Source organism: Sturnira hondurensis, unplaced genomic scaffold (genome assembly GCF_014824575.4).
Source record: "Sturnira hondurensis isolate 20B ecotype Veracruz unplaced genomic scaffold, ASM1482457v3 Scaffold0001721, whole genome shotgun sequence".
Lineage (NCBI taxonomy): Eukaryota > Metazoa > Chordata > Mammalia > Chiroptera > Phyllostomidae > Sturnira > Sturnira hondurensis.
In genome coordinates, this window is record NW_028074352.1 from 1,466,113 (window position 1) to 1,479,253 (window position 13,141).

Genomic DNA, 13,141 nt, shown 5'->3' on the forward strand with positions numbered 1-13,141 from the left:
TCTTATCTGTCTTTTTCACCCAGAATAATATCTAAGGAATAGTAAATACTCCAAAATTATTTGCTGAATAAATGAATAAGATAGATGCTGACTGTCAAGTTCTCTCATCCCTATACATGTATGTTACTCCTTCCATCAAGAAGCAAAGTTGGCTTTCAATACCTTTTAATCTGAACAGGTCCTCTGCTTTGCTTTTGACCAAGAGTATTCAATGAACCTGATATTGTGCCAGTTCTGAGCATAGCCCTTAATAGGCCTGTAGCTTCCACTCCTGTCTTTGAGTCCTGAGATACCATGTAAAGAGTACTGCTAACTGGCTGAAGAGAGAAGCCCTGAAGGACACAAGAGTATACAGAGGAAAAGAGCAGCTCAACTAGCCTCACTCCTCTTAGCCACCTGAGCTTAGATACCAGACTTTGAATGACTCTCTCCTGGATACTGCAGCTACACTAGATTGTATAACAAACACCATGGAGGACAGAGACAAGGTGACTCTGCTGAGCAATGCCCAAATGCAGAATGTCGTTTTTAACCAAGAGTGTGGTTTGCTGTGTAGCAATAAATACCTGAAATAGTCTTTGGTACCAGAAACTTGGTGCTACTGCAACGAAAATTGAAAATATATCTATTGGCTTTGGAACCAGGCAGAGCCTGGAGAGCCAGGCAGTGAGGAGATTATTAGTAAGAACTGGAAGAGCAATGAGAAAATTGTTATTAGAGGCTAGAGAAAGGTAAATGCTAAGGAAGCAGCAGTAGAAAAATTAGTAAGACTGTTGACTGTGGTAACTCAAAACACAGCAAATGTTCCCAATGAGGCTAGAGAAGGAACTGTTCAACTATGAAGAAAATTTAGATAAACTGAAGTGGCCTGATGATCTCCAGCTGATTAAAGATTCTTAAAGTAAGAAACGGCCGTAGAGGAAAGATGCAAGTAAAACATAACCTGAGGGGAAAGACCTGAGAGAAGCCATCTTGGATTTTTCAGAAGTAATCGATCTGCATCAATCAACACCACGTGGTGAAAGGAGCACCTCCTTGTCGAGTCTTACCCACACTGCAGAATCACGAATAGATAACGGGTTATTGTTTACAACAAAGTTTTGAGGTGATTAGCTATTCAAGTACAGAAACTTGAAATAATGAATGACTGAGCAAATGAATGACACCCTGCTCCTCAAAGTATGCTGGCAACATGGCCATGCTGTGTCTGACACAGAAGTACTCACTGCAAGTCTCTTCCATAGCTTTTCTAGTAATGGGCAGCTTCTGTAATTACATGTTAGAAATTCAAAGATAAGGAAATTTTACACAGTGAGAAATGACCAGGTAGTGAAAAAGTTTATTCTCATTAAAGTTTTCATTGTAAAAGTAATAAATGCTTGTTAAAATTACAGTGGAAAGGGGGGAAATTACCCATTCTACCACAAAATCAATGTTTATCTTCTCTTATGATTTTTTCAGTCTGTTTATGCAGGGATGTACTTCATATAAACAATAAATATATATGTTTTCATAATTGATATGGCATTTGTATAAAGATTGTACCATATTTCATTTTTAATCTATAGTTATCAAAAACCTGATTTAAATATAATTGTTTTCAGGGCATATGTCTTCTTATAGGCATCCTACATGTCTAAAATATCCTTCTATTCTCCCAAATTAGCAAAGATCCAGTACAAGAACCAAATTGTTAATGTCTATAACATAATAATTTTAATAAATTAATATGCTTTGCTATAATATCATCTGCATATATTTAGGTGGTATATAAATATTAAAGGCCATTAAAAGTTATCAATTCATGAAATGAGTTGATAGAGGATACATATCCTATTATCAACAGGGATTGAAATATCCTACATGAAATTCATTGTAGAAGATGCATATCCTATTATAAATATTTTATAATAAGGATTGTATCAATAAATTTCTTTCTAACTTTGGGAACAAAAAATTAAATTTCTCCTAGATAAACTATTGTCCATATCTTGTGCACAGGCTGAACCATGTAACCACTGATCTGGTTTTCTTTTCCAAAATATAGAATAAGAAAATGTACTTCCTTTGCAAAAAGCATACCTGCAGTTTTGAAGTTTGTTCTGTGATCCTAACTTTATTATTATTTAAAAAATATTTATTTATTTAACAAATTATCATTTACATTATATATTATTTTACATTAGTTTCAGGTGTATGATGCAGTGATTATACAATCATATACTTTACAAAGTGTTCCTCCTGGTATTTCCAATACCCAACTGGCACTCTGACCCTAGTTTTAAATTCTTTTCTTTACCTCCATTATTATAAAATTTATAATAAGCTACTTAGCACTTCAGTTTTTTCCCACATATTTAACTTTTTTCTAGGACTGGAATTTCCTGCTTAAAGTGCCTTAAAATACATCACCAAATTTCTTTACAAAGACTGTAATAATTTGCACTCTCACCCTCCGGGTGCCTATCTCGGGTGCACCTTGCCAGCCCTGAACATTGTCATTGTCCCGAACAATGACAATGCTCAGGGCTTTGTTAATGTGCTGGGTAAAGGGCTTTCAATGGTTTAATGTCCGTTTCTTAGATTCCTGAGAGCCCTTTATCTTCTATCATGTATTCAAGTGTCTTCTTATCTATTTGTTCTGTAGATCTGTGTCTATTCATGTGCTAATTCTGTACTTTCAAAGAGAAATAATACATCATAGGTAATTTTCAGTTTTCAAGTATCAAGGCTGTTCTTATCCACAAAGTCCAATACTGAGAAACTTTTCTAAAGAAATAATCCACAAATGAAAATATATTTATGTGAATGTGCACACTCTATGTTATTTATAATAGTGAGAAATGTACAACAAAAACATTGGACGGTGTTGAAGTCGTGAACATACACCTGCAGAGGGAAGTTTTAGATATTAAGAATCAAGCTTGCGATGTATGAAACTGGGGAGACGTGTGGGTGCCCTGCTTTAATATTGTGGCTTGAGTTTTGCTCCTTCTGGCAGGGGCGGGGGGAAGGTGGTTATTATGAGTGCGGCACTCCTCTGTACAGCCAGCCATGGTCCCATTTCCTGCTCTCTGGACCAGAGGGCCCCGAACCATCATACTTTGGCTGCCTGCCCTGAGCTTTTCCCAGGACCTCAACCCCAGATGGTGCTAACGCACAGGAGAGAAGCGCCAGCCCTGGGCAGGTAGTTCAGTTGGTTAGAGGGTGGTTGGGAAACACCAAGGTTGTGAGCTCAATCCCCAGTCAGGGCACATACGTGAATCAACCAATGAATGCATCAGTAAGTGGAACAACAAACTGACGTTTTTGTCTCTGTCTCCTTCTAAAATCAATACATAAAATTAAAAAAAAAAATCAAGCTTGCTGTGGCTGCTGATCACAAACTGTCAAGTTAAAATATTGAAAAAAGGCATTTTAAACTATTAATATGGAAAAATCTCTGCTCCACGATGTCAAATTAATAATGCTAGAATATAAAAAAAGGATAAAAAAGAGAAAATAATACTAGGATAAAAATTATTTTTTCTCTTAGATAAAAAAGTAAAGAGAAGGAGTAAATCTATAAAATATTAACAATGTTTAGCTTACTGTATACTTTCTTCTCTGGAATTTCCGTTATTTCCTGAATTTCACCATGCTATACCTCTTGTTTCTTTGTGAACTTATTCTAGCTTATGGTGGAGGTACATATTTAAAATATAATGCTTTCATTATTTCTTTTTACAAATAGTTATTTTTAACTACACTGCCAATATCTAATCTTGCCAATATTTTAAATATTCATTAGCTGAAAAATTTTTAAAAATATCAAACAAGAGAAGACTTCTATTTTAAGAGTTTACTTTTCTGACATTAAACATAGTGTTAATTTGGAATCAAGGGAAAATAACCAATAATGATGTTTCAAGGTTGGGGGAAGCATAGAAAAGTCATTTAAAGCACAAAACCTTTGACTCTATAACTTAATAAAAGCAATCCATATCTGTGTGACCACTTAATTCATCATCTAAATTGTTAAAACACCACTTTCAACATCTCAGCTTACAGCACCCTCAAAGTTCAGACTGAATTTCTCAGTGAAGGATGGTCAGTAAAAATCTTAAAATCTACCTGTCAAATGATGGCTTCTCTCCACAGTCAAAGGCATCCTGCAGCTCCTTAACCAGGTTAGCCTGGCCTGGCAGTCGGAAGAGACCCTCTTCTTTCAGACCCCTTTGTCGGATAAAGTCCACGCACTGCTCCACCAACATTGGTGCCAGACGGTTCCCGTATCTCTTCTCATAACGGACAGTATCTTCCAGTTTCTGTCCAAAAATGCCTGAAGAAATAAAAAGTCACAGTGAATTTGAGAAATGTATCTCTTCCCACTTCAGTGCTTTCTTTTAAAACTCAATGTAAAAGAAAACCAAAGCCTGGAATGCTAGCAAGCATTTAACTTTCCGTATCTCACATTATTAAATTCAAGAAAAATGTGTTGCATGTTGAAATTATGAAAGATCTCAGGATGTGTAGGGAATTATTTTAAAACCATTACATTAAGGATTTGACAATAAGAACATATGATTTACCTTCTTATCTGTAAAATAGCTTATGTATGTATTCAGTAATGCAAACCATCAAGGTTCAAGCAATAAACACTTGTTACCCAAGATATATTCTTAGGTCAAGTAGAAATGATAACACAACAACAAACCAAACTAATCTACACCTGATATCAAATCTGGCACTAGTGGAATTCATATATTCCTTTTAGGAAAAAATGTTCAATGATGTAGTACTAATATTTGATTACATACAAAGCACAATTAGAAAATAGCCCTTTCACTAAGAGTACTGAAAATTAAAGCAGATAAAAAGTATATTTAGATTGTAGTCTTTGGAACAGTTTCTTGATAATGGTAAGTGGAACATTTTTTGTAAACTTGACAGACATTCACACTGCTCTTTTCTCTTGTCATCTCCACTTTACGGTCTGGACAATTAAATACTTCTCTCACTTTCCAAGAAGTCTTCTGGAGCATCTAGGAAGATGCATTTTTTTGATGAAACAGAAAGACACACCTGTAGTTTCCAGTTGCTCCTTTTTCTATCTTGAATTTGGACATGCTATCTGTCCATCTGGGAGTCACCCTTTGACCATTAGGCAACAGCCACAAAGAGAGGCTGAAAAATTCACAGAGACAGGGCTGAAACAAGTGAGCCACTAATTCATACCAACACCTTCCTCCAGATTTCTTTTTTAATGTGAGAAAAGCAATACCCTGTGTGTTTAAAGCAATACCCTGTGTGTTTAAGCTACTGTTGTAATAAAATAAAATAATCATTCTTTCTGACTTCATCTTGCTCGAGCCTGACCAGTATCCATCAGATGTCAGTGAGCAACTTCTGCTTAGTCCTGCACATAGACATGCTAATCATGAAAGAAATCTAAGCCTAGGAATTCCTGAAGCAACCTCCCTGCTTAAAATTATTAATATCTCCTAAGGGGATAGGAAGATACATACAAAAATAAGAATTGCTTATCAAAATATTTATAAGAACATCATGACTGAAATCATGGCAACCAGTATTTGTTAACCAAAAGCAAAGAAGTTTCACCATCCCCCTTGGACCTTTGCTGGCACCCAGGTGACTGAGGTCTTCAGTCATCTCCTGGTCTAAACCCCATTAATTTCCCCCTTCCTTTCACATGAAAGAAGCCTAAATTCCTTTCTTTATCAGGATATTTTCTTTAGGACCTTGGTCCACCATTTTCTCAGTTTGATGGCCTTCTGAATAAAGTTGCTTTCCTTGTCCCAACTCCTTGTCACTTGACTTTTTGGCTGTCGTATGGTGAGCAATATGAACTTTCACTTCATTACACAGTTAGATGACTTTTCTCTATTTTTGACAACACAAAATTCTTATCCATACAATAATAATAATCATTTTGAAGATATTCTAATATTTTAATAACAAAGCTTGCAAATTGGTTATGAATGGAGAAAGCTGACTCTTTCCATGAAGTTCTTTGGAAATTAAAGTGATGCTTATATGCCTGGGATGTTTGGATTCAATCCTGAAAAAATTAAGAAAATAGCCTTTCAAAGGCATTTATGGATTATTATTAACAGTAATGGTGATATATGGAAATAAATCTTAAGTACCTGTGATTTTTCACTTATTGTTTTGGATTGATAAATTACTAACTTTTCTCTCTAAATTCAAAAGAAAAATCTACTAAAGGTATAGGGAACCAATCTGAATGGCAGTGGCGAATGTAGTCAAGCCCCTGATTCAGAAAACCAGCAGGAGCCAGTCGGTACACAGGGACTGGGCCCATATATCCGGTTTCCCGTGGGGAACCAGGTCTGCATTGTACCTAGGTTGCTTTGAGGCTTGCTTTTTGCTAAACCCCCCTCACCCTGAATTGATACAGAAAATGTTTACTGCATATCTTTAAAGTAACTTCCTAAAGTTAAGTCTTCCTAAAGACTTCCTAAAGTCTGTGCTAAACCTCCCAAGGATGGAGTATAACCAGTTCAACCACTTTTCCCCTTGCATTTGCAGCATCCTTTCCTTTGTTATCTATAAAAGGTAATCACGTAAAGTGAACCTGTGCATGGTAAAGGAGGACCATCTCAATGTAATGTACCCAGAAAAGCAATAAAAGCCTGTCCAGGCAAGGGTTGAGGTGCTCTCTCACTCAGAGAGTGGCCATGCTGTCCCTTTTTCTCCACAGGACTTCTGCAGTCCACACACATGGACCCTGCTGGTTGGAGTCTGCATCATACAGGCGGTCCAATTCAACCTCTATGTGTGCTATAAGTAAGACCCAAACTCCCAAGGTTTGGGTTTGTGTAGTAATTAAAAACAGTCAAGCATTCTTTTCTTAAAACTCAAGATTTCTTTTTTTTCCCTAACAACTTAGGAAGCTGATAAAGGAAAGGGTAAGTTTTGCTTTAGATGGGTACTTTGGTTTCTCTCTTTCTTTTCTCTCTCTCTCTCTCTCTCTCTCTCCCCTCTCTCCTCTTTCCCCTCTCTCTCTCTTTCCTTCTTAACTTCCTCCTTCTATATCTGTCTATCTATCTATCTATCTATCTGTCTATCATCGATCTTATATACACACTTGCCATTATGGTTAAGAATTTACTTAAGAGATATAGCAACAAGCTAAAAGCCAAAAACCCTAAGATCCTTCAATTTATTAAGTATGTCTTATATACCAAGTCCTTAACATATTGCCTCTCATTTTTACACTAAATATATGAGAGAGCTATCTTAGACCTGAGGAAACTGAGGCTCAGGGATCAAATAAATCACCTAAAGTTAGTTACACAGGATCAAGTGGCAGAATGAAAGTTCACAACCAGATTTATTCAGCCTTTAAAGCCTCTGTCCCCAACTAAGTGCCCATCAGCAGATGAGTGGGTAAAACAGCTGTGGCACATTTACACAATGTAATACTACTCAGCAGTAAAGAAGAAAGAAATCTTACATTTCCCAACAGCATGGATGGACCTAGAGGATATTATGGCAACTTAAATATGCCAGCCAGAGAAAGATAAGTGCTATACGATTTCACTTATATGTGGACTCTAAAGAACACAGATAAACAAAATGGAAGCAGACTCATAGATACAGAGAACATACTGACAGCTGTCAGGGAAAGTAGGGTGGGTGGGAACTGGATGAAATAGGGGAAGGGATTAAGCAAAAAAAAAAAAGCTCATAGACACAGACATCAGGGTGGTGATTGCCAGAGGGAAGTGGGTGGAAGGGACAGGTGGAAGAGGTGGAGGGACGAATGAGGATGGAAGAAGACCAGACTATGGATTGTGAGCACACAATACAATATACAGATGATGTGTTGTAGAGTTATAGACTTGAAACCTATTTAATTTACCAATGTAACCCCAATAAATTCAATAAAAATATATTTATTAATTTCTTTAAAAAATAAAAAGTACTTTTGCTCATTCCTGAATACCAGCCTTCTTTTTCTTTTTTGATCACAATTATGTCTCCCCATTTTCTACTAATTTAAAAAATTAGTAAATTCTAAAAGTGAGAAAAATAGCCTATCTTTTGTGTGTGTGCTCTAAATTGATAAGAACTAAAATGTACTTGTGTGTACCAGGCAGTGTATCTGAATTTCCCTCATTTCAAACTCACAGGTAAGCACCACCATCATACCAAGATATATCTTATCAAGGAGAAGACTAAAGCATGGAAAGATCAATAATTTGCTGGATGTCACACACCTAGTAAGTAGTGGAGCCAGGATCTGTTCAAGGCTGTGGGATTTGGCATCGTTCTGTATCTATAACATGATAGCTGTGACACAATAATGTGAGGTGTGCATACTGGCTGAAAACTGAGTTATTGAGCAAAAACCTGTCAGCTTACTAACTTTCATACTTTAATTCTTGTCATTTGTTGAAAAAATGTAAATTTATGGGAATGTCAGAAAAATAAAGAGTGAAGCAAAGAACTCTAAGCATTTAATAAGCGTGCTGCCTAAGGAATTTTTTTTAAATGTAAAGAACCATGTCAAAAGGCAAATCCATTTTTAGTTTTCTGGGGATATTCCACACTGTTTTCCATAGAGGTTGTACCAGTCTGCAATCCCACCAACAGTGCACTAGAGTTCCCTTTTCTCCATAACCTCTCCAACACTTGTTTGTTGCTTTGTTTATGATGGCCATCCTGACCAGTGTGAAGTGGTATCTAATTGTGGTTTTAATTTGCATCTATCTGATAGCTAGCAATATTGAGCATCTTTTCACATGTCTCTGGATCCTCTGTATGTCCTCCTTGGAGAAGTGTCTGTTCAAGTCCTTTGCCCATTTTTTAATTGGGTTGCTTGTCTTCTTAGATTGGAGTCATGTAAGTGAATGGGTCAAAAAACTATGGTACATTTACACAATGGAATTCTATGCAGCAGAAAGAAAGAAGGAGCTTCTACCCTTTGCAACAAGATGGGTGGAACTGGAAAGCATTATGCTAAGTGAAATAAGCCAGGTGGTGAAAGACAAATACTATATGATCTCACCTTTAACAGGAACCTAAACAACAAAATAATCAAACAAGCAAAATATAACCAAAGACACTGAAATAGAGAACAGGCTGACAGTGTCCAGAGAGGGCAGGGGAGGGAATTTCAGGGGAAAAGGGGAAGAGTTTACAGGAACAAGTATAAAAGACACATGGACAAAAACTAGAGGGGGGTAGAAATGGGAGGGAATGGGTAGGGCTGGGTGGGTGGGTGGCCTGTGATGGAAGTAAAAGACAGAAAACTGCACTTGCACAACAATTAAAAAATAAATTTAAAATAAAATAAAACAAAAAAGAGCCATGTCTACTTAGCAATATGTATATGTTACAGTACATAGATAGTAGTTACCTATACTTAGATATTTCTGTGGAAAAAATGATAGTTTCTCCTCTAGACCTAGTCTTGTCAAGAATTATAGTAGATGTATACTTCCCATTATGTAGCAGTGGGAATAGAATGTCCCAAGTGTTTCTTGCAATGATAGGTGTGAGTTAACAAACTACATGAAAATTTTTATGAGAAAAGTGAGGGGGGAAATTATTTTTAAGTTATCTTATTTAAGATTTTCTTTGAGGGAGCAGTGAAAGTTTAAATTTTAAAGTTAACAAAAAATAACAAAGATTATGAGCTTTTCCCCCAACTAGCAGCATGGGGGAAAGATACATTGATTAGTAGATCACTAACAGGAATGTTCTCAGGAATATTAACAGGAAAATCCTGATTTTGATGATCAGTACCCATTATTCACCCCCAAATCACTGACATGCCATCTGAGAGTCAATGTACATTCCTCTTTCTTCACTACCCTCACTCACCATGTCAGTCCTTTTCAAACTCATTACTACTATAAGAGGCTAGATGCTCAGTATGTCCTATACACCTTTTTGAAGAGTCCTCAATCCAGGTAAGTGTTGCCATAGTGATCTTCATAATATTTCAATCAGTTCATACCACTCTTTTGCTTCATTTCTTCCAATGGTGCCCACTGGCCAACCACACTCATTGTCATGAGATACAAAGTTTCCACAATGTGACCTCTGTTGTTTTCCACCATTCAATCAATAATGCTTAGGGAGCACCCACTGTGTGCCAGGCACAGTGCCAAGTCCACCCTCATTTCTGCTGCTTCCTCACAAACATCGTGTTCTCTAGTGCTAACTATTTTGAATTGTGTGTTATTTCCTCAATGTAATAATTTATCATGTCTTCATGCCTTCTTCTAGAAGGTAAGTCCTGCCATCTTGAGTCGGCCTAGGAAAAAGTTATCTTGCAAGATTCAACTATATCATCTCCTGTGTTAAGTTTTTATTAGCATTCTCTCACCCCTACCCTGGATGCAAAGCTTGATAAGTGTGTTCTTTGATTTCTTAGTGCATTACTTTGTAAGTATTTATGTAGATGATTATCTGTGCTGAACTAGTTCCCCATTCTACCTACTGCTATGATCTGAATGCTTGTGTTTGAAAACCTGAAGTCTGATATGATGGGGTATTAGGAGGTGGGGCCTTTGGGAAGTGAGTGGGTCATGAGGGCAGAGCCTTCATGAATGGGATGAGTGCTTCTACAAAGGGACCCCAGAGTCTTTCTGTAATGTGAGAACACAACAAGAAGTTGACCGTCTGCAGCCTGGAGGAGGGCTTTCATCAGAACCTCACGCTGGCCTGGTGTCAGAGTTCCAGTCTCCAGAACTGTGAGAAATAAATTTCTGTGTTCCAGTCTGTGACATTTTGTTATGGCAGTCTGAACAGACTAAGACACATAAGTAAACTCTCTTGCTTCCATACCTGGGACTTAATATTAAAGTGGGTAAGACTTGACTGTTCTGTAAACATTTGTGGAATTAATGAGTTTGTTAAAGCAAAGTACTTTACCTCCTCATTTATAGGAAGTACATGAATAACTTCAAAGTAAAGTGGAACTCATCAATAGTTCACAGGTTGTGGCATTGATTTCTATAAAGACTTGAAAAAAAATCCTTGGTTTGCTGATGAAAAGCCAGAAGTTTAGACACTTCTTGGTTATTGCTCCAGTCCTTTGTTATCAGTTATTTTTCAGAGTTTCTTCTCTCTGCCTTCCTACAGATCATGTGCTGAGCCACAGAGAGAATTTGCTTTTACTCGTCTTTCTGCTTACTGCAACCCTGGTAACAGCATAAGTCTTGGTACTGCCAGGACTGTAATAAGTTTCCATTAAAAATGAATATTCATCCATGGCAAATGAATAAACCAAAATAAAAGGCATTCTATTTAGTACAAAAACAAAAACAGCTAAAGTTTATTTCAGTTTGTCACCACACTTTCTAAGTAGCCAACAAATCATATGATAGAAAATTTAAACCAAAGAACTCAAATCTATGAACTCTACCAGTGAATTCTTTGCAGAATCTTGGTACTTTTTATAGATAGAGTGGAAAAGGAAGGAGAAAAATTACATGAAAAATTAATGTAATAATGTGAACATAGTGACCCAATGGCCTAAGCCTTAGACCAGCAGAATAATTGCAGATACCATTTGCACTCAAGCCATGCTATTTACGTGCATTTTCTTACTTGACACTCACAAACATTCTGCATGGAGGTCTCTCTTCTACAGACAAATTCAGAGATGCTAAGTGACCTAAAGTCATACATTTGGATAGTGGGCAGATCTGGGGTACCAATGCAGATTCATATAATTCTAAAAGTCTTCTTCTTCCCCCCTTATTGTGTTAATTAAATTCAGAGATATTTTTTTTTCAGAGTGCTGACCACTCTCTTAGGATCACACAGGAGAAAATGTCTTTTCGTAATTTTCAAAGACTAAATCTGATTTCATGTATTCAGGGAAAATACTGCTTTTGTAAATTAGCCCATATTTAGTCTTGTTCATGGGCTTCTCAGACTTTGCCCATAACTCAGTGTAGTACTTACCACAGAGTAAGAAATTACTGATTTATGTTTCTTTATCCCTAAGGAGTCCATGAACTCATCCCTAGCATCACTTGTTAGATGGTCTATAACATTATGATATATAAACTAATGAGTTCCTTACTTATAGAACCATATAAAATTATATAGATTTGGATAGTAGCATTCTGTTGGCTAAATGTCTACAAGTGTGATTATAACATGTATCATATGCAATAACTGTTAAAGAACGTGTTGATTTTATCTACCAACATTACAAAGGCATTTTAATTCCTCATTGCCCATAGAATAGCAGGGAAAGATAGATAAGAATCCTACTATACTTCACCAGTTTGCCATAAAACTTGAATCCTTGACTGAGCATTCTCTACTTTGAAAAGAAGTATAGACAATATACTTCTACACAAAAGACAATACTTGTCTTTTTGACTGCAAACGTGAGCACTGCACTTTAAGATTCCCATGAAGACAAGGCAGCAATGTGGCAGCGTATATGAAATACAAGGGCTATAGGATAAAGAGTATAACGGGTGAAGAAATGATGGCCAGCAATGTCCTGGGGGAAACGAAGTTCAGAAAGACAACAGAGCAGAGAACGTCATAGCAGAGAGGCCACAGTGAACAAAAGCAAAGAGGTGGCATAGAAGGTGTATTTAAGGAGAAAGAGTGAGGAAGTCTAGGGAATTAGAGTTTATTCTCTAGGAAATATTTGGAATTGGCTAGAAGGTCTTGATCATTATAGAATACAGTCAGGAACAGCTGGGACTCTAAAACTTTTCAGCTGTGGAACACTGCCTGACAGTACTGGTTAGGAACACCTATTAGGCAATGATTTGCAAATAGACTATATGTTATAAAAATTTGTAAAGAATGTTGGGGATGAAAAGAGGTGAAGATGGATGCTGTCTTGAAAAGCCACTCTTTAGGTTAAAGTATGTTGTGTACATAAAGCAATAGAGATACAGAGGACTAAGGTGATGGTAATAGAAATGGAGCGAAAAGTATATAAAGAAGGAAGAAGCTAAGTAGTCACATATAGTAGCTACATATACAATGGGAAATGAATGATGGCTTATCTCCAGGAACAGGAAAACTCAGGAGAGGAAATAAAAAACAAAGTAAAGTTTGGGTTTAAAAATGTACTTTAGTCTGTCTCATGGTCACAATAACCTTAAACCAGCTAACCTACCAAAAC

At 36.7% G+C, this 13,141-nt stretch overlaps 1 protein-coding gene across 5 annotated transcripts in view; it reads right to left on the bottom strand.

Annotated features, from left to right (window-relative positions):
* ARHGAP24 (Rho GTPase activating protein 24) overlaps window positions 1-13,141 on the bottom strand; it is a 516,933-nt gene that overhangs the window by 59,742 nt on the left and 444,050 nt on the right. For all 5 annotated transcript variants that reach the window (XM_037030752.1, XM_037030769.1, XM_037030761.1 and 2 more), the window contains one exon: window positions 4,114-4,321. In XM_037030752.1, coding sequence (XP_036886647.1) covers window positions 4,114-4,321 — 208 coding nt within the window. The remainder of the gene's footprint in view (window positions 1-4,113; window positions 4,322-13,141) is intronic.